The 19,766-nt window shown below is 38.6% G+C and overlaps 2 protein-coding genes across 3 annotated transcripts in view; one reads left to right on the top strand and one right to left on the bottom strand.

The window, feature by feature from the left end:
* Positions 1 to 1,710: 1,710 nt before the first annotated feature.
* mdh1ab (malate dehydrogenase 1Ab, NAD (soluble)) lies at positions 1,711 to 9,329 on the bottom strand. The gene is made up of 9 exons (XM_023294499.3): positions 9,267 to 9,329; positions 8,718 to 8,816; positions 8,160 to 8,256; positions 6,011 to 6,186; positions 5,554 to 5,676; positions 4,790 to 4,966; positions 3,580 to 3,693; positions 2,489 to 2,578; positions 1,711 to 2,298 (listed from the first exon to the last, which is right to left on the bottom strand). Exons 1-9 carry the CDS (start codon positions 9,267 to 9,269, stop codon positions 2,176 to 2,178), a joined length of 1,002 nt encoding a protein of 333 aa, XP_023150267.2. The 5' UTR covers positions 9,270 to 9,329; the 3' UTR covers positions 1,711 to 2,175.
* A 26-nt stretch (positions 9,330 to 9,355) lies between these two features.
* wdpcp (WD repeat containing planar cell polarity effector) overlaps positions 9,356 to 19,766 on the top strand; it is a 123,632-nt gene continuing 113,221 nt past the window's right edge. The window contains exons 1-2 of one of the 2 annotated variants that reach the window (XM_055018571.1): positions 9,356 to 9,807; positions 17,304 to 17,423. The gene's annotated coding sequence lies outside the window, so the exon portion shown is untranslated. The remainder of the gene's footprint in view (positions 9,808 to 17,303; positions 17,424 to 19,766) is intronic. The other variant, XM_055018570.1, reaches the window with a different exon arrangement.

Here is a 19,766-nt window from a genome sequence, read left to right as displayed (position 1 = left end):
TAAATTAACAATACTAATAAAATAAGTCAGGGTGTAAACCTCTGTTTTAGATCTCTGTAAAGCCCTGAGGTTTTCACATGGAAAGGTAAACTGTTCCAGAGATGAGGAGCAGCTACTGAGGATACATCACCTCTAATTCTGGGTCTCGATCTGATAAGTAAGGTGGCACCAATGCACATCTTTAAAACAAGCAATGAAACCTAAAAATCACTTCTGAAACAGCCACGGAGCCAGTGAACGGAGCTCAACCCCAGCGTTATGAGATAACATTTTTCCTGTTAACAGACGGGCAGCTGAACCATAGACAGTACGGCAAACAACTTTCAAAGTCCTTGTGAAGAAGACAGGGAAAATAGAAAAAAAGCTGGATTTGGCTACTGAGTCGACCTGTCTGTTAAAGATCTAAAAAACGTTTTTGATAAAAGAGTGATTGTATGAGCAGGTGAAAGGCAGGATCCACCCTGGACAGTTTACAGTATATCACAGGGTTAACACACAGAGACATGTTAACTGCAGTATTTTCACATATCTGTGTAGAGTCAGTCCAGGTCATGGTAATCCTAAGAGCTTGACTTCTTTCTGTGTAAAGATATACCACCCCTCACCCAAGAGGTTCCCAGAGTTCCAGTCTCCGATGTTTCCCTGGAGTTGTTTGCTCTTGACTGTAATGTTTGGAGTTTCTGTTTGCTTTGCCCTTTTCTGAGCCCTTTTTAGCAAACTTAGAAACCTTTATGACTGTACCTGGTCAACGTGTTGTCTCTTTCTGTAGTATCTCTTCACTCCTGTCCTTAAATGAATCAGCAGTAAAATGGAACTGTGCTAGTCTTAGTAGCTCATTCTGGGCCTTCATAATTCCTACTTAGGGGATGAATCTGTGTTCTACGTGGTGGTTCCTGTAGGATGAGTTTACATCTTCTTACTCTCCTTAAGCATTCGAAGGGTCTTCATCCCAAAATAGAAAGCAAAGATTCTCAGTCATGCAGGCCATGATGATCATATGAGCTTCAGTAGAGGACAACTGGACGTTTCAGCTCAGGGTCTTCTAGTGAACTTAGAATCACTCATTTATTCTGTACAAATTCCTCAAAGCAGTTCTGGACACATTTTTAAAGGAGGTATGGAATTAAGCCTGAGATAATTCCTGAAATAATCCTTTCCTGGAGAGAAGCAGTAAATCTCCAAAGTACTAACTAAATGACTTGATGCAATTTTCTGCACCTGAAGATGGAATGAAATATGAAGTATTTCTACTGGAAGATGCCCAAACATCGATACCCGGATGTTTATGTCCTCCCTTATCCATCCCCAAATGTGTTTTAAATGCTTCTGTTCATTTCCTACATATGTTTATTTAAAAGAACACTTGAACCATTCATTCTCCAGTGCTAATAGCAGGTTCTTACTGGACATATAATCTGTTATATTGTGTTGTGGGAAAGACTACAGTGACTAGAGTTAGAAACAAAAAAAACCAAAGTAGCACAGTTTATTTATTTTAACTGGAATTAGTTTAAAAAATACTGAGAATTGGAAAACTGCTTGAGTCACCAGTTTGCCTTGTATGTACATCAGTGGATTGTGAAAGGAAACCCACATAGACATAATAAGATCACTGACTTATAAAGAGTTTAACCACTCAAGATGTGGAAACCACTCTGTGTATTTATTCTCCATGTTTGGATATTTAAAACCATCAACAAACACAACTGCGTCATTTAATTCTTTTTATTGTTTCAGCTTTTCCAGTGTTTGAAGACTTAGTGCCTCACTGACTCTGTAACAACCATCCATTCAGTTACCCCAGAGAAACAAATCAGACAGCAGCTGCTAACAAATCTGCCGGACTTTGAGTAAATACCACATACTAATGGTGGAGTTATACTCATGAAATACAGCGAGTAAAACAGGAGACTAATTCTGTCCAATCATTTGTAACCAAAGTAAACTTTTACACAAGCTTTTTTTTTCTAGATCACAAACTATGTTGGTTCTGATCTGCATCCTTTCAGCATACAAGTATAAAACCAGCCTCACACCCATAAACACCGACTCAGTCTCTCAACTCATGCCCACAGTGATCTGGGGTAAAGCTGGGCTTGGTGGAGTGCTTCTTCACAGGCGAGCGTCTGGGGTTTTGTCACTATCTGGGTGTCGGGGTGGTCCTGCAGGGTCTAGTCATGCTGCCAGGAAACTCACAGCTGTGTCTCTCTCCTCTATCAGCTCTGATGCCGTGGTGTCCATCTTCGTTCGGGAAAAGTCGTTGATGTTCAGACCGCCTACAATCTTCCAGCTCTTGTCCTGAGGAAAGAGAGCGCCTCCGTCAGGTTGGTGTTTTGCAACATGCAGTTCCAAAAAAAAAAAAAATCCCCTTTTTCCCCCACATTATGCAAAGTTAAAAGCTGAAGTGACACTTCTAGCTCACTTTTAGCTATCAGTCGATTTGAAAACATCCTCTATGCTGCTACTACAGAGGTCAGATTAGTCGTACCTTGATCTGGACAGGGAATGAGTAGATGAGGTCTTCTGTGACTCCGTAAGGGTTACCAGTGGAGTAAACGCCCATAGAGATGAACTCACCCTGTAAGAACAAATAAAAAAGATGACAAACTGGTTCAAGCTGATGCCACAAAATTACATCTCATCATCACCAGCTTCACAATTAAAAAACTGTCAGAAAACCACGGAACAAGTTCTGCCTTCACTTACATTTTCCACAAAGCAGATCAACAAGTAGAAACATGTACAGAACACTTCCATCTCATTTATCAGCTACAAACTCCAGAGGAAGAAAATCAGTGCAGTTTCTTGAACACAGAAATAAACCCATGCACTCTTTCTGATCTGGAAATGTGTCCAATGATCAGATTTTAAACTACCACAGTTAGCCTAAAGAAGCACAGCTTTAATCAGCTGGAGCTCATTCTTGAGGTTACACAACAATAAAATCTGAACAATACTTGAATTACATGTCGCAGTTAGCTCTAGATAACTTTAATATTACACATACATGACAGTAGGCCCTATCTACATATACATGAACTCTACTGCTGAACACGTGCATTACTGCTCTTCTAGCGTTGTCACCGTGCAGGAACTAATTCTGGGCTGAGGTTTATGGAGGGATTCTATTGATTTGGGGAGATGATGAACTTTTGGATGTGGAAAAAAATCACAGTAGACTGAGTTTGGTTTTTCAGGAGGAGCTCAGAGGAGAACTGCTGCTCTCTGCCCTGAAAGGAACCGGTGAAGTTGATTCAGGATGCCCATTTTAGGTGTTCTGGCATGTCCTACCAGGAGAAGACCTTATGACAAAACCCAGGATATGCAGGAGAGATTATGTTCCTTAGTTAATGTGGGAAACCCTTGGTAGTGAGAAGAGGGAGGTCTGAAGATCTGACAAATGGTAGGAAATGGATCGTATTCTGATCATATACTCACCCCTTTCTTTTCATTTTCACTTTACTAGATCATAAAAAGGTGTCAGCTGAGAGCTAGTGGCAACAGCTCTGTTTAGTCAGAACAGGTCACCAGGCAAACATCCCCATATTCCAGCTCCTACATTAATGACTGAGCGTTTACCTCGGGGGTGCCGGTCCAGATGTCTCTCATGTGGTCACAGATGGCTTTGGCTGCAGACATGGCACTGGACAGCTTCCTGGCCTTGATGACTGCAGCACCTCGCTGTTGAACCGTCTGCAAGATGAGAACATGGACTGTTAGATGAAATGCAGGAGCAGAAGACCTGAGATTAAACAGACAGCTCACCATCTAACCACAGTGTAACCCCAGTGAAAGCTGGATTTGACTTTAAGGCTTTGATTTCAAGGATGGAACATCTTCAGCTGTTTTCTCTGGAATTTGGGGCCTAAAGCGCTTTAATAAATATATAAATTCAAAAACTAAGGCACATAAAAAAGTCACAAAAATGTGTGTGACCAGGCCAACATTCCTCTTCCATAGGACCTCTTAGAGACTTAAATTAAGCTTTCCATAAAATGTGAACATATTTCTATTTTCTACATGAATTCTCTAAACTTAAACCAACTTAGTGAGTGACATTTTGCCTGGATTGACTTAATAATCATCAACTTCATCATCATCATCATGTGTGGTCTTGGTTCTGAAGGTTGGCCACCACAGATCTCCATTTGTCTCCATTCTCTGCAGCTCTCTTTGCTTCAGTCTAGGACTGTGTTGAACTCATCACTCCATTTTCCTCTCTGCTTTCCTCTTGCATGTGTTCCTTCGATGGTGCCTTCAAGAGTTATGTTATGGAGCTTTCCAGCGCTGCCACCAGAACATGACCAGCAGAATTCCTGTTCCTTTGCATTAGATCCACACTAGGCTCCTTTAGTATCAGCTCTCTCTAACACTTCCATGTCTGTCACTCTTTCTCTCCAACTGATTTTTAACATCCTCGTAACGCACCACATCTCAAAGGCTTCTCTTCTGGATGTCTCACATCCATAATCTAGTCCAGAACACACAGAACATCTCAGCAGTCTTAGTTTGAGTGGAATACTGATGTTTCTACGCAGGAATTCTTTGCATTCCCAAAGCTTGGTCTTCGCCTTTGCAATTCTTCTTTTAATTTCTTCATCCACTTTCCCCATCTTCTGTTATCGTGGTTCCAAGGTGCTGGGATTCATGGACCTGCTCTAGACCGCTACCTTCTGCACTGAATACAAAGTTCTCTGGTGTCGTCTTGCTAACACACATGGTCTTTGTCTTTTTGGAATTTAACTCCATCCTCTATGCTTTATGGGACAGAGTTAAATCATCAACTTACAGCAATGAATTCTCCTTTGAGCCAGGCGTCATCCTTGACTGCATCGAAGCAGGCGAGCTCGCTGCCGGACATGTTGACCAGGCAGTGGTGCACATCCGGATACTGGGTGGACGAGTGGTTGCCCCAGATGATCACGTTCTTCACATGAGTGGCAGGAACACCACAGCGCATGGCAACCTGCAGAACGGAGAGGACGTTTGGTTCACTCATCAGTTAATAGAAGAAGCTGAGGACTGACAGCGTGGCTCTTAACCCTTGTGTCATCCTACGGGTCAAATTGACCTGTTTTAAAGTTTGAAAATGTGGAAAAAAATATATTTTAACAGTGAAACTTCTGATGTCCACATTTTCAACATTTTTATTCACAAAAAATCCACCAAAATCCAGCAAATTTCACTGGATAATTGATTTGGTTGATTTTTATGTGAATGCTCTTAAAGAAAATATTAGAAGTTTTACTGATATATATGTAATCACTTTAGATTTTTTTTTGAAGATTTTTATTCATTTTTTGAAAATATTTACAAGAATTTTCTTGCCAAATTTGGTTGATCTTTTTTTTTTTTTTTTTTTTTTAAAATAAAACTTTTAAGGGAAACTTTTAAGGAATTATTGGAATTTTCGTCCTGATGGTTTTGCAAATTTTCAGAAACTTGGGGAATTTTTGGATTTTTTTTTCAGATAAGGAAACAATATTTTTTAGTGCCTGTAAATGAGGACAACAGGAGGATTAAAGCAGCAGCAGATCACCTGAAGGAACGTACCTGAGAGCGAGCCCTGTTGTGGTCCAGACGGGTCAGACAAGAGAAGTTCTCTTTGGGGATGGAAGGAGCAGACTTAGCTGCAATCAGACAGTTGGTGTTGGCAGGGTTTCCAACAACCAGCACCTGAAACCAAACATTAAAACATTACCTCAGCATAAAGTCAACAGCTCACCACCAGTCATCATCCAGTTCTAAATGACATGCTGCTGTAGGTTTCATATTTGAGTCTCTGAAAAGTGGAGCCACTGTCTAAAAAAAGCAAAGTTGTAATCAGCAGTACCACAGAGAGACTAAAAATATGGTTCAGCAGGAGGAAAATAACTTGTACTTTAAATAGGTTGCCATTTTTGAGAACATGAGAACTAAAAAAAAAACAATAGAAATCAACCCAGAGCAGCAACAACACATGTAACTCCATAAAAATGAACAGAAGTTATGGAAGTCTGCATGTGATCACCTTGACGGTCTTCTTGGCATACTCGTCCAGAGCGGCTCCTTGGCTCTTGAAGATGGCCACGTTGGCTTTGAGCAGATCCTTCCTCTCCATGCCCTCCTTCCTGGGCATGGAGCCCACCAGGATGGCAGCATCCAGGTCCTTGAAGGCCACCTCCTCCTTGTCGGTGGGGACAATCTCTGTGGAACGAGGAAACGACTTACTGTTGTGTTTTTACACTCTGTAAATCCCTTGAGAGCAACTTTTTGGTGGCTAAAAGGAGTATTTTTGCCAACTTCACCTCCTAAACTGACTTTTTAATTCTTCTTTTTTGTTGAAAATTACATAAACATGGCTGACAACTGACTATTTGAGTGAAATTAAGTAGGAAGAATGCGTACTTCATGATCCTTTAGTGGTATCTCTTAGCAGGCCTGGTTTCCAGTGACAACAGCAACGTTTTCTCTGTTCTTTGGTTAAATGAACTAAATTTCCTCACACAGTCTCTAAAACAGCTACAACAGAAGTTCATGACATATGCAGCTAGTCTCTCATCACTTCAGCTCAGTTTTACATCCTTCTTACAACCATCCACGTGTACAATTCTCAGAAATGTGTTTTGGATGCGTCAGACATGCGAGCGGCATTGTGTTCGGCCGGCCCATCTCCGTGCACCAAGCGTTGTCTTTGCTCTACAGTTGGTTAATGCTGGGGCCTCTCATAGCCCCGACCAAACAAAGCAAAGGACGGCACCGTTTCAGAGGAAAAATTCCAGGTCACAATGGAGGTGGCACATAATGGTGCCTCACGACTGGTGTTATGACAGCAGTTACCATGACGACATGTACGCCGACGCCATATTTATTTTAATTTTCATTTATTTTTAATTCATCTAGAGTCTCCGGAAAGGAAACTGGGCCTTCCCAAACCAAGGAAAATGTGTTTTCCTCCTCCAACATTTAGAAGTTGTTCCAAGCTCCTTTTAGCTCCAATGAATGAAACTCAAGGCTGTGTATAAATAATAATAAAGTAAAATTAAATATTGATTAAGGATCCCTAGAGGCTCTGTGTACAAAACCGCTACCAACAAAACAGGTCTTACAGTTTCCACACAATATAGAATAGAATAGAATAGAATAGAATAGAATAGAATAGAATAGAATAGAATAGCCACTTTATTGTCAACCAGAACATACTCTAGTTGGTGCACTTTATGACTGAAATTTCGATGCAAAAAGCGCACCATCATACTGATAAAAAACAAAACAAGCTGCAGCATCTGTTGTCCAAGATGAAGATGAATCCCCTCCAAAGTAAAAAGTGAATAACAGAGGCAAATTGGAAATATATTCTCCCTGGAGTCCAAACACGCAGGACAACAACAGGCAGAGGTTCTACTGATGGAAACTAGCTTTTCTGCTAACTTGGGTGAATGTACATTGTTAAAATGTTGATGAATGTACATTGTCCCTTTCTTAAAAGTAAAGATTAAAAGTGTATACATATATGCGTATGTAAAACAATCTACCCCAACATTTCCTTGTAATTACATGTGCCTGAATGAACTTTAGAGCCACCAGAAAGTTGAACACATTGAGCCATGAGGTCGTGGAGCAACTCATGATCTGGTTCTTACTGGTCACCATAGATAGAGTTCAGTTATTAATGAGATATAATGAGCACAATGAAGACAGTGTAATCAAAAGCTGAACCATAGTACATTCATGTTTGGGTTTTTGAACAGGGAATCACAACCATGGCATTATAATAGGAGGTAATAATGTGGTTGTTCATCTTTAATTTATACATACACAACACTGAACATTTCCCTGCTATGGGATCAATAAAGGTTCTATCTATCTATCTATCTATCTATCTATCTATCTATCTATCTATCTATCTATCTATCTATCTATCTATCTATCTATCTATCTATCCATGTTTATTGCTTGTAGATTCTCTCAGCATGTGCACATGTCCTTATAATATAGAGAAAAGAGTCACAAACTGATTTAAACACCTGTTGTAAGGAAGTAGCACATCATGACAATAGAAAATAGCATTATATATTTTCTGTGTATCGAAATAGCTTAAAAAACAACAAAACAGCCAGTTGTAAAGTAAAATCCATACTCAAACTGTGGTATTTGGTGCCACATTATCAGATGATTACCTCTCAGAAGTGGGAGGGCACAGTCCTGCAGCTCCATGACGACACCTTCCAGGACCGGCAGCATGGGGGTGATGTCCAGGAGGAGCAGGACGATCGGCTGGCAGGAGACGGGGACAGAGGGGGAAGAATGTTTGGCAGTGGAATGAGATGAATGAAATGTGCTGAAGTGAATTCAGATGCATCTCTAGAATGATTTCCATGTGCTGGGAGGCTGAGCTGTCTCTGGAACAGCGTGTGAAGGCCTAAGCCATGCGGCACACTGACTAGGGCATGTGCCAAATGGATCAAGTGGTTTTAAAGTTGGCCTAAGACTCTTGGAACGAGATCCATTTCATTGACTTCAAGGACAATCCCGGCTGCTCCAAGGCCACTCGGATGAGCAAACGCAATCTGATCGATTCCCACGGGGACAACATCTATTCGGTGTCACCTCCCAGGAATGATGTGGAACATTAGTGGCATTCACAGCTGTTTGGCACAAACATCTTCTTGTGACACCGTATAATGAGATAAGGAAATGGAGGTGTGCTATAAGAGCAAGACAAAGCCCTTCCTTACCTGATCTTTGCCAAAGACATCTCCCTTGGCGATGCTGAAGAGCAGAGAATAGGCAATCTGCCCAGCAGCGCCGGTCACCAGAACTCTAATAGGCTCAGACTGCAACACACAAGGCAAAGGAGGCTGCTGTTAGTGTTATTAGCATTGATTTTACTGTATTACAGTCACAGTTTGGGTGTCCATGTCTGTCTACAGGATTTACTAAGTCAGGTCAGTTTTAAAATAGACCTGAGGCTTCCTGACAGCTCTGGGTTACATAACAGCACCAGGATATATTTAACCTGGTTAGCAAGCCTTTACATTCACTCAGTAGTATTCATTCAACACCTTAAATAAACCGAAGTAATAAATTACATGCATATGGCTGAATTATTAACTAAAATATACTTCAGGTTCAAGCCACTGTCCGGACTGTCGTTAACATCTACCCACACAGCGAACTTTGACGAACTTTGTGAACTTCTTATCAGATTATCTGGAATAACAGCAGTCCACAACGCAATACGAACAGATAATAACGTGTAAAACAGAGTTTCAGGACCTACTTACCATCTCCTCTGCTCGCTCCCCCACTTATCCCTCAGCCGGAGGTCACTCCTATAAGTCCTTCGTTCGTCACGACACTTGTAGCCGGCGGACGGCAGGCTGAGGACGTAGGGAATTGTAGTTTTACATCGTTTGTGTAGTCTTACCAAAAAGAACGAGTTAGCCTCAACACACAGTCTTAATCAGTCTGGTGGTTGGTTTAGAAGCTCCGACTAACGAGCTAGCTGTTAGCATAGCCTCCAAAGCGCCGCTTGTTGCTTAGCGACGGGATTCCACCAAGCTAGCTAGCAACGAAAGTCAAATTTGTTTGGTTCTTCGGCTAAATATCTATACTTCTACTCGATAGAAAAGGTACACAGACGTCTAGTTTACATTCTTAGACTCGACAAAACAGCAGTAGTTCTCCACATGAAACGAAAGTGGTTAAACGTGAACCTTTTCGGTTACAATCAGAAGAAAATCACGTGTTGGAAGCTTTAAAGTAAAACGGAAGGAAGGCAGCAGGACTAAACCTCATGCAGCCCTCATCAAGGAGATAATTAAGGTAAGCTGTTTCAATCATTATACCTGAGAGTCAATGCAAAGTTTTACACTTTGGTTCAGCAGTTAAACACAGCCTCAATGCTTCCTCCAAATGAATCACCTCATGTGTGGCTGCCAGATGGGTAAGTTCATTAAAGAGTCAGCAGTTATCTGTCATTGTTTCCCAGAAATATAAGTTATAATGAGTCACCTAAAGAAGTATTTATAGCAGTCTGATGAAGTGAGGGACTTCCAGTGTCTCTTTATGGTTCCATTATTGTTAAATTGTGCTTTTGTGCATCTCAAATTATGTTTGCAACATGAATGATGAGATTTAGATCGGTTTTCAAAGCAATTTTTGCATCTATTTCACATTTTTAGAATAGAATTGAAGAGAATAGAAGAGAATTCTTTTATTGTCATTGTACCAGTACAAAGAAATGAGAAAAGTGCAATCCTTAAGGTGCATAGGTAGCAGCATCGTAATGAATAAGTAAAAACAAATAAAAAACTAACATAAGAAACATACCACACTACATTCATACCACAAGTCCTGAAGTGCCTGCCAGAGAGCAGGACAACAAAAGCAAGAACAAGTAGGATGAAAAACAGTTTTTACGCCAGGGCCATAATTGCACTCAACGGACAAAAACTAGACACACACACATTGATAGGGAATTGTGCAATAACAGGAACGCAGTGATATGACTTGTGGTATGAATGTAGTGTGGTATGTTTCTTATGTTAGTTTTTTATTTGTTTTTACGTATTCATTATGATGCTGCTACCTGTGCACCTTAAGAATTGCACTTTTCTAATTTCATTGTACTGGTACAATGACAATAAAGGAATTCTCTTCTCTTCAATTCTATTCTTTAAAAAAAGTGAAATAGATGCAAAAATTGTTTTGAAAACTGAGCAAAATGTCATCATTCATGTTGCAAACATAATTTGAGATACACAAAAGCACAATTTAACAAAAACAGAACCATAAATAGACACTGCATGCCCCTATATAGAATAGAATGTGCTTTATTGTCATTATATGGTGTACAACGAGATTGGAGAGCTACTCCTTTTCAGTGCAAACATAGCAGAAGGTGCAAAATAAGAGTCTTAAAAAGTCCTAAAGGTAGTGCAAACCGTCTCTGTTTACAAATATACAATATAAATGCCACAAACGATAAATATCTTTTAAAAAGACAGAATTGTAAAGAAAAATAATATATTGCACTGTAAAACAGTGTGCTGCACACTTTGGTATGATTGTATTGCACAGGGTGAGTGGATATGAGGTAGTATACAGAACATAGAGAGAATATTGAGGTAGTATACATAATACAGAGAGAATATTGAGTTAGTATACATAATACAGAGAGAATATTGAGGTAGTATACATACTACAGAGAGAATATTGAGGTAGTATACATAATACAGCGAGGGAATACTGAGGTAGTATACATAATACAGAGAGGGAATATTGAGGTAGTATACATAATACAGAGAGGGAATATTGAGGTAGTATACATAATACAGAGAGAATATTGAGGTAGTATACATACTACAGAGAGAATATTGAGGTAGTATACATAATACAGAGAGGGAATATTGAGGTAGTATACATAATACAGAAAGGGAATACTGAGGTAGTATACATAATACAGAGAGGGAATATTGAGGTAGTATACATAATACAGAAAGGGAATATTGAGGTAGTATACATAATACAGAGGGAATATTGAGGTAGTATACATACTACAGAGAGAATACTGAGGTAGTATACATAATACAGAAAGGGAATACTGAGGTAGTATACATAATACAGAGAGGGAATATTGAGGTAGTATACATAATACAGAAAGGGAATATTGAGGTAGTATACATAATACAGAGAGAATATTGAGGTAGTATACATACTACAGAGAGAATACTGAGGTAGTATACATAATACAGAGGGAATACTGAGGTAGTATACATAATACAGAGAGAATATTGAGGTAGTATACATAATACAGAAAGGGAATACTGAGGTAGTATACATAATACAGAAAGGGAATACTGAGGTAGTATACATAATACAGAGAGAATATTGAGGTAGTATACATAATACAGAGAGAATATTGAGGTAGTATACATACTACAGAGAGAATATTGAGGCAGTATACATAATACAGAGAGAATATTGAGGTAGTATACATAATACAGAGAGGGAATATTGAGGTAGTATACATAATACAGAAAGGGAATACTGAGGTAGTATACATAATACAGAAAGGGAATATTGAGGTAGTATACATAATACAGAAAGGGAATACTGAGGTAGTATACATACTACAGAGAGAATACTGAGGTAGTATACATAATACAGAGAGAATATTGAGGTAGTATACATAATACAGAGAGAATATTGAGGTAGTATACATAATACAGAGAGAATATTGAGGTAGTATACATAATACAGAGAGAATATTGAGGTAGTATACATAATACAGAGAGAATATTGAGGTAGTATACATAATACAGAGAGGGAATATTGAGGTAGTATACATAATACAGAAAGGGAATATTGAGGTAGTATACATAATACAGAAAGGGAATATTGAGGTAGTATACATAATACAGAAAGGGAATATTGAGGTAGTATACATAATACAGAAAGGGAATATTGAGGTACTATACATACTACAGAGAGAATACTGAGGTAGTATACATAATACAGAGAGAATATTGAGGTAGTATACATAATACAGAGAGAATATTGAGGTAGTATACATACTACAGAGAGAATATTGAGGTAGTATACATACTACAGAGAGAATAATGAGGTAGTATACATACTACAGAGAGAATATTGAGGTGGTATACATACTACAGAGAGAATATTGAGGTAGTATACATACTACAGAGAGAATATTGAGGTAGTATACATACTACAGAGAGAATATTGAGGTGGTATACATACTACAGAGAGAATAATGAGGTAGTATACATACTACAGAGAGAATAATGAGGTAGTATACATACTACAGAGAGAATAATGAGGTAGTATACATACTACAGAGAGAATATTGAGGTAGTATACATACTACAGAGAGAATATTGAGGTGGTATACATACTACAGAGAGAATATTGAGGTAGTATACATACTACAGAGAGAATATTGAGGTGGTATACATACTACAGAGAGAATATTGAGGTGGTATACATACTACAGAGAGAATATTGAGGTAGTATACATACTACAGAGAGAATATTGAGGTGGTATACATACTACAGAGAGAATATTGAGGTGGTATACATACTACAGAGAGAATATTGAGGTAGTATACATACTACAGAGAGAATATTGAGGTGGTATACATACTACAGAGAGAATATTGAGGTGGTATAGAGCAGCAGCATCAGCAGAAACAGGGATATCTGCACATTTTACATGATATTGTTGGCTGGTTGCTACATGTGAGAGTTCAGGGTGGTGATGGCTCTCAGAAAGAAGCAGGTGTAAATGTGTTTTGCACCATATTCGCAGCAGCATATGAAATTCTACTAGTGTGCAACTCTTAAAAGACTTAATCAATGTGATCTTAAATCTACTGGTCCATGTGTGTGACCACTTCCATTGTTGAGCTCCCGTAAAGCCTTCATTGGCCTCCTAATCTGCAGTTCTTCAGGGTTAGGGTTAGGGAGGTGTAAAGTGTTTTCAGTTCTGAGCTGAGAGGACCCCTGTAGAGGAACAGTGTTAGGTGAGCGTGGTCATCAATATTTCACGGCTTCGTTACCGACTCATTACATGACCTGAACAAAAAGCAGCTGAGATGGAGTTACACCCCCGGTTACACCTGGCTGGCATCAGACGGCGTTCTGACTCTCTGTGTAGTAGCAAATGTTATGGTTGAAACAGATTCTTAAGAGGTGATAGTTATTTTGTTTGCTTTTTATACTGGCTGCAGTGTTTAGGGTTTTTTTTTTGTGTAGTCAGACTGACAGGTGATCGGAGCTGCATTATGTTAGACTATATAATGTTCAATTTCCATTTGAAACCAGAATATTTACATTTTTAGAATGAAAAGTTGCATTAACAATAACAATGATAATAATAATACATTTTATTTGTAATGCATTTGTATAAATAATAAAATTAAAACAAATAAAAATGCATCTCCAGCAGGAGCTGCATTTTTATTTATTTTTATTTTTGATAAAAGATGAAATGTGTCACGTCATCCCGTTCTAAATGAAGCATCGTGATGCAACAGAGCCTGCAAATTTAAGGGAAGATGTAGCAAAAGTCACAATCATTTTATCATGTTTTCAGCATTAAAAAAAATCAATATAGGAATATCTGTCGATGTGAACTGACATTTAAATAAACTATAGATTTGAGTTATTTTTATGCTAAGATTTGGTGGAATGCTGTCAACTTATAGATTATGATTTTTTTTGTACCATTTTTTGGCCGCAATCATGAGAAATTATGTTATTTTTTTGCAACAAACTTTGGTGCTTATTAGGGGAATGTGTTGTAAAGGTGCTCTGATGATGATTTAAACTAGATTTTCCACTGAGAGCGGTGTGGTGATAAAAGTAATATTTGAAGATAAGACTAGATTACTCAGATATCCAGCCTCTGCCATGTGTGAGGCAACATTCTCATGTCATACTAATATTTTCCTCTTTCCTGCTGCTCTGAGTGTAAAATTAAAGCCACTAAATGAAGATGAGCCACCACAGAGTCTGGCCTGGGTTCTCGTTCTTCCATCTGCCGCTGACAGGAGCTGACGGACCCTTCGTTTCTCAAAAGGCTCTGTGTTTGATAGCAGGATTCATGGCTGTTTGAAGCAGCTGCTGAACCTGGCAGAGCTCCTCTAGGCTCTGGTTGCGTTTTTTACCGCTCTGTGTGACACGTGTATGTGTTTCTCCTGGTGTTGGTGTGGGACAGACAGGTTTTCACAGCTTTCTGTTGTAGGACCACGCTCCGGGTACGCTAGAATAACTGAAATATGCTTTGATTTAATTCTTTTGGCGATTCAGTACAGTGTGTTTTTTTTTTTTTAAATTTAACTCACTTGCTGTTTCCAGAATGAGTCCACTGCCCAGATAGATAGATAGATAGATAGATAGATAGATAGATAGATAGATAGATAGATAAACTATATATCGATAGATAAACTATAGATCGATAAACAGACTATAGATAGATAGATAGATAGATAGATAGATAAACTATAGATCGATAAACAGACTATAGATAGATGGATAGATAGATAGATAGATAATTTATTAATCCAGAGGGAAATTTAAGTGTTCTGCAGCTTGCATACAACATAAATAACAAAAAGACAAAACAGGGATGTTAGTAACATTAAAGGTTAGTATATACTCTGAAAAACTTGCTGTATAATTCTATAAACAAAACATTTCTAATTTTAAAATCTATAGAAATATTAAGTGTAATTAAAATTCAATATAAAATATTTACACATTTCAAGGCACCAGGATTTAAAGTGACGATGACAGGTAGTAAGAAAAGTGAAATGAAGAGTAGAAAAGTGAGAATCCCCTTAAAAACTGTTATTTAGAGCTAGTAGTTATCTAGTAAAATGATAATCTAGGTAGTATTGATTAAACGTTAATGTTGTAGGACTTTTTCTCCAATCTAGCCTCTCCCAGTTACACAATCAGGGTAAAGTAATAGAGATTCAAATCATTTCTAGATCTTTTTATAGCTTTGTTGATTAATATTCTCATAAAAGTGTCAAATGACATTTTGACCAACTCCTACAGAATAATCACTCAGTTCTCCTGAGCTCTACAGAGCGTTTCAAGCTTCTCTGACTATATTATTTAGTCTGTACAGCTGCAGCTTTACTATTTGGTTCAGTATTAACCTCAGCTAGCAGCAGCTGGTGACTATAGAGGCATATTTAGCTCCTAAGCCAGATATTTATAACAGAACTTTGGAGAGACCAGTTAAAATCAAAAAAGAGAAGTGAACATTGAGCTTACATTCATCACGCGACCTGAAACTCCAAATAAGTGACAATAATTTGGACAAAACAAAGCCGGCACAAGAAAAACAGAAAGTGGTCACATTAAGCTCAAGGTTATGGGAAAGTTTTTGAATCAAATGCTGGAATTAATTTGCAAAGTAAATGAAAAAACTCTGAAGAGGTTGTTCTGGAGGAGTAGAAATTTTCTGTCCCAAAATGTGGAAATAATCTGTTATGGACGAGATATCAGGAATGATGGAAGGAAGATTAAAACACACAGCAACCTCAAGGTTAATCTTTTATTTAAGCCATTTGATTGAGTTTCATTCTGGTTTTTAACAAAAGAGCTATCATTTAAGGCCATTTAAGGCCAAATGTGCCATCAACAGAAGGTCTGGTCATCCAAACCCAATAATCTCTGTCTTATTTTCATCAAGGTTAAGGAAGTTGTCCATATTTAATACCTTTGAAGCAGTCCATGAAGGTCTACACTGAGTTTTTTAACTTTTTATTTTTATGAGCAGATAGATCTGTATATCATCTGACAAACAATAAAAAACACGTGGCGTTTCCTAAAAATAAACCTCAAAGGGAGCATGTACAATGAGAAAATAATAGGACCCAAAATTGACCCCTGAGGGACTTCACAAGCAAAACGGGTTGCAGTTTACCAGTACTGAACCAGGTGAACAAAGAATAATTATTATTAATTATGATCCACGGTGTTAAAGGCAGGTCAAGTTTCCCAAAACAACACAAAATGATCATTAAAAATGCAAAAAGAGCCGTGACTGCCTGTATCTATTTAAATGAACTGGATCAGAAACATGCTGGTATTTAAATTCATCGGTGCTGCATAGCTGTCATTCTGTTACCACTGAAATCTGCAGATTTTGGGAAACTCTTGGTCACAGTATTGTTTGTCTTTGACATATTTGTGACCCCTTTAGTGCAGCTATAAAGACCCGAAAACCCGCTAAAATCACCTAAAGTTTTATGAAAACCACATGATATTTCTTATTGCTCACATTTAAAAGAGTCTGCTGCTGCTGTCAGACTCCAGTGTTTATTTTCATCTACAGTCTCCACAGTCAGGTTGACATGAGGGGATTGGGAATACTTTGTCTTTGTTAAAAAAAAAAAAAAGGAAATGGGAATGAAAACCAGAAACAGCAGCGACACACATGATAATATCTGGTGCCCGCTGGCCTGATCCGCTGTGTGTGTGCTGTGAAAACAATCGGCATTGTGGGTGTTTAGTCCCGCCCATCAGGCCGACCTGGAGCCCCATGGAAACCAGGACAGTCGGCAGAGTTCACACATAGACAAACCCAGAGCCCTGCCTTGGTTTTATGCACACATCCAGAGTCATACAGTCTCATGGCCGGAGCTGTGAGAATCTTGATAAGTGCATGACAGCATGTCCTTTGTCCACTCCATCTCTTCCTTTCACCTCCCTCATCGCCGCCCATTCTGTCCTCTCCTGCTTTATCTGCTCTCATTCTGCTCCTCCACTCGTCCCTGCAGAGTGCACCTGAGTGACCCTGCTACCTGGGAGGCAGATATCCAGCTCACCCACCGGCCTCCGTATCGCTGCTTATCTGCCGCCGCTGGACCAAATAGTCCTCACACCGAGCAGCAGACACGGTGAGATTGCAGGTCGCCTCCACACATAAACAACACAAACACAGGATAATTACATCACCGTCACTGATATCTCCCATCAGCATCAACCTGTGCATCCCGTCGCCTCGTTTACTGTGTGGCGTATCTGTGTCTCTGCTTGTCTCATAGCCGATGGAGCTTTAGATCAGATGCTGCAGATGAGTTTTGTTCCTTTTTTATTTAATCCACACTGTAATGCAGACAGTAGTTTTGTTGTTTAAAATGAACCTACATGCCCCCATCCTGTCTGTAGTTATTATCTGCAGTAGCACCAATGATCCAAAAGGTGTCAGTATATGGCTGCAGGTAACTAGTCCTTCCTGGAGGAGCATTTAGTAGCATTTAGAGAGAGGTGTTGATAGATTTGGACTGAAGCTCCACTTGTTGCTGCAGTTTTATCTCTAACCCTCCTGTTGTCCTCATTTACGGGCACCAAAAAATATTGTTTCCTTGTCTGAAAAAAAAAAAACAACAAAACAACAAAACAACAAAATTCAGCAAAAAAATTCTGCAAATTTATGAAAATTTGCAAAACCTTCAGGAAGAAAATTACAATAATTCCTTGAAAGTTTCACTTAAAAGTTTTATTTTTAAAAAAATCCCCCAAATTTGGTAAGAAAATTCTTGTCAATATTTTCAAAAAATAAGTAAAAATCTTCAAAAAAAATCCTAAAAATATCTAAAGTGATTCCGTATATATCAGTAAAACTTCTAATATTTTCTTTAAGAACATTCACATAAAAATCAACCAAAAGCCAGCAAAATTTGCTGGATTTTGGTTGATTTTTATGTGAATGTTCTTAAGAAACATTTTTAATATTTCTTTTATTCCACAAAAAAATGTTCAAAAATTTCCCCAAAATGTTGAAAATGTGGACATCAGAAGTTTCACTGTGAAAATAGATTTTTTTCCACATTTTCAAACTTTAAAACTGGTCAATTTTGACCCACAGGACAACACGAGGGTTAAGAGCTCTAACTGTAACTGGACAGCTGACAGAAACTCGCTAGCTTTGTATCACCAAAGAACCTTTTTGGTTTGTTTGACAGAAATATTTCTGGTATTTTACACACAACTTAATACAGCTTTTTTTTTTTTTTACAACTTAATCCCTTACACTGTCACATGGTCATAAACCCTGAAGCAACTTTTCCCTTCATATGAGGTCAATAAAATCTCATTTCATCACTACATTCCCTATGTAGAAATCCAAGACTCTGGAAGGAACATTAGAAAACCAAGCTGGAACTTTGGATTGTTGTTTTTTTTTTTTTTTGCTTAAAATTCTTACACTCGGGTGCCCAGATAGCTCAACTAGTTGGGTTATATGGGTTGGAAACCAGCTCTCGGCCCTTTGCTGCAGGTCTCCCCCCCATTCTTCTCCCTACTTTCTTGTCTGCTTCTCAACCTGTCTAATGAAGCCAACAAAAGTCACAAAAGCTATTTAAAAAAAAATAAATTGTAAAGTCTTCACCGTACTGTTTAGTGCTATGAGATGACAAATGTTGTGAAGTAGCGCTGCATAAAAATATATAAGTCAAGGTGAAAAAACTGAATTTCCTATGTGATTAACAAGAAAAGAGAAATGGAAGAAACGGAGGTGATGATATATAAAAAGATGGAAAAAATGTAATAGTTCTGTTTAAAATCAGAAGGACAGAAACCATCCAGCGCATTTTATCCACTTTAAAAGGAATTTCTGTGATTAACATGGAGGCAGAAAGAAAACCTGAAGAATGTGACTTGTTGTGGGTTTGTTCTTTTTTATTTTTATCATTTAACTTCTCTAAAATCTTTCACCTCATCGCTGAACATGCTGTTTATGCTAGAAGATATTTTACTCTCGTTCTTGTTTAATTCTCAGCAGAACAAAGCTCAGCCTGTCTTCTAAACAAACCTCTGCTCAGCTGAAACATCATGGATTGATGTTGCTTCCAGAAATAACCTGCAGATCCATCTGAGCTCTTCTTATTGTGTAGCTTTGGCACTTTTTGAACGTGGCCTGGAGGCGTACGAATGTTTTCATTCTGCCGTGATATTCCTCCTACTTCCTCAGGTTTCTCTTCGTCTGTGATTGAAACTAGAGAAGGACTATGCCAAGAGTAGAAAAAAACCCAAGAAGTCAGACCTCTGCAAACACACTAACTAGCTTCTTGGCACTGATGCAGAACTATTCAATTAAATCTCATAATGTACACACACCGAGGTGTTTCTTCCTCGACTGCTCGCCCTCCCTGCTCCTCCCGGAGGTGTTTGCATAGGGAAATGGTCCGTGAAATGGGTTTGATGGAATCAAACTCCATATTAAGACAAATACATATTTC

The sequence above is a fragment of the Amphiprion ocellaris genome, chromosome 16, assembly GCF_022539595.1.
Source record: "Amphiprion ocellaris isolate individual 3 ecotype Okinawa chromosome 16, ASM2253959v1, whole genome shotgun sequence".
Classification (NCBI taxonomy): domain Eukaryota; kingdom Metazoa; phylum Chordata; class Actinopteri; family Pomacentridae; genus Amphiprion; species Amphiprion ocellaris.
Note: the sequence above shows the minus strand (reverse complement) of the source record. Positions and strands in the feature narration are given on the sequence as shown.

What these genes read in the sequence shown, in the direction of transcription:
- mdh1ab (XM_023294499.3), bottom strand. An exon ending in ATGCCAAGAAGACCGTCAAG is followed by an intron (nt 5,677 to 6,010) that starts GTGATCACATGC and finishes GTTTGGTTTCAG; the next exon opens with GTGCTGGTTGTTGGAAACCC. An exon ending in CATTCCCTGTCCAGATCAAG is followed by an intron (nt 2,299 to 2,488) that starts GTACGACTAATC and finishes CTCTTTCCTCAG; the next exon opens with GACAAGAGCTGGAAGATTGT.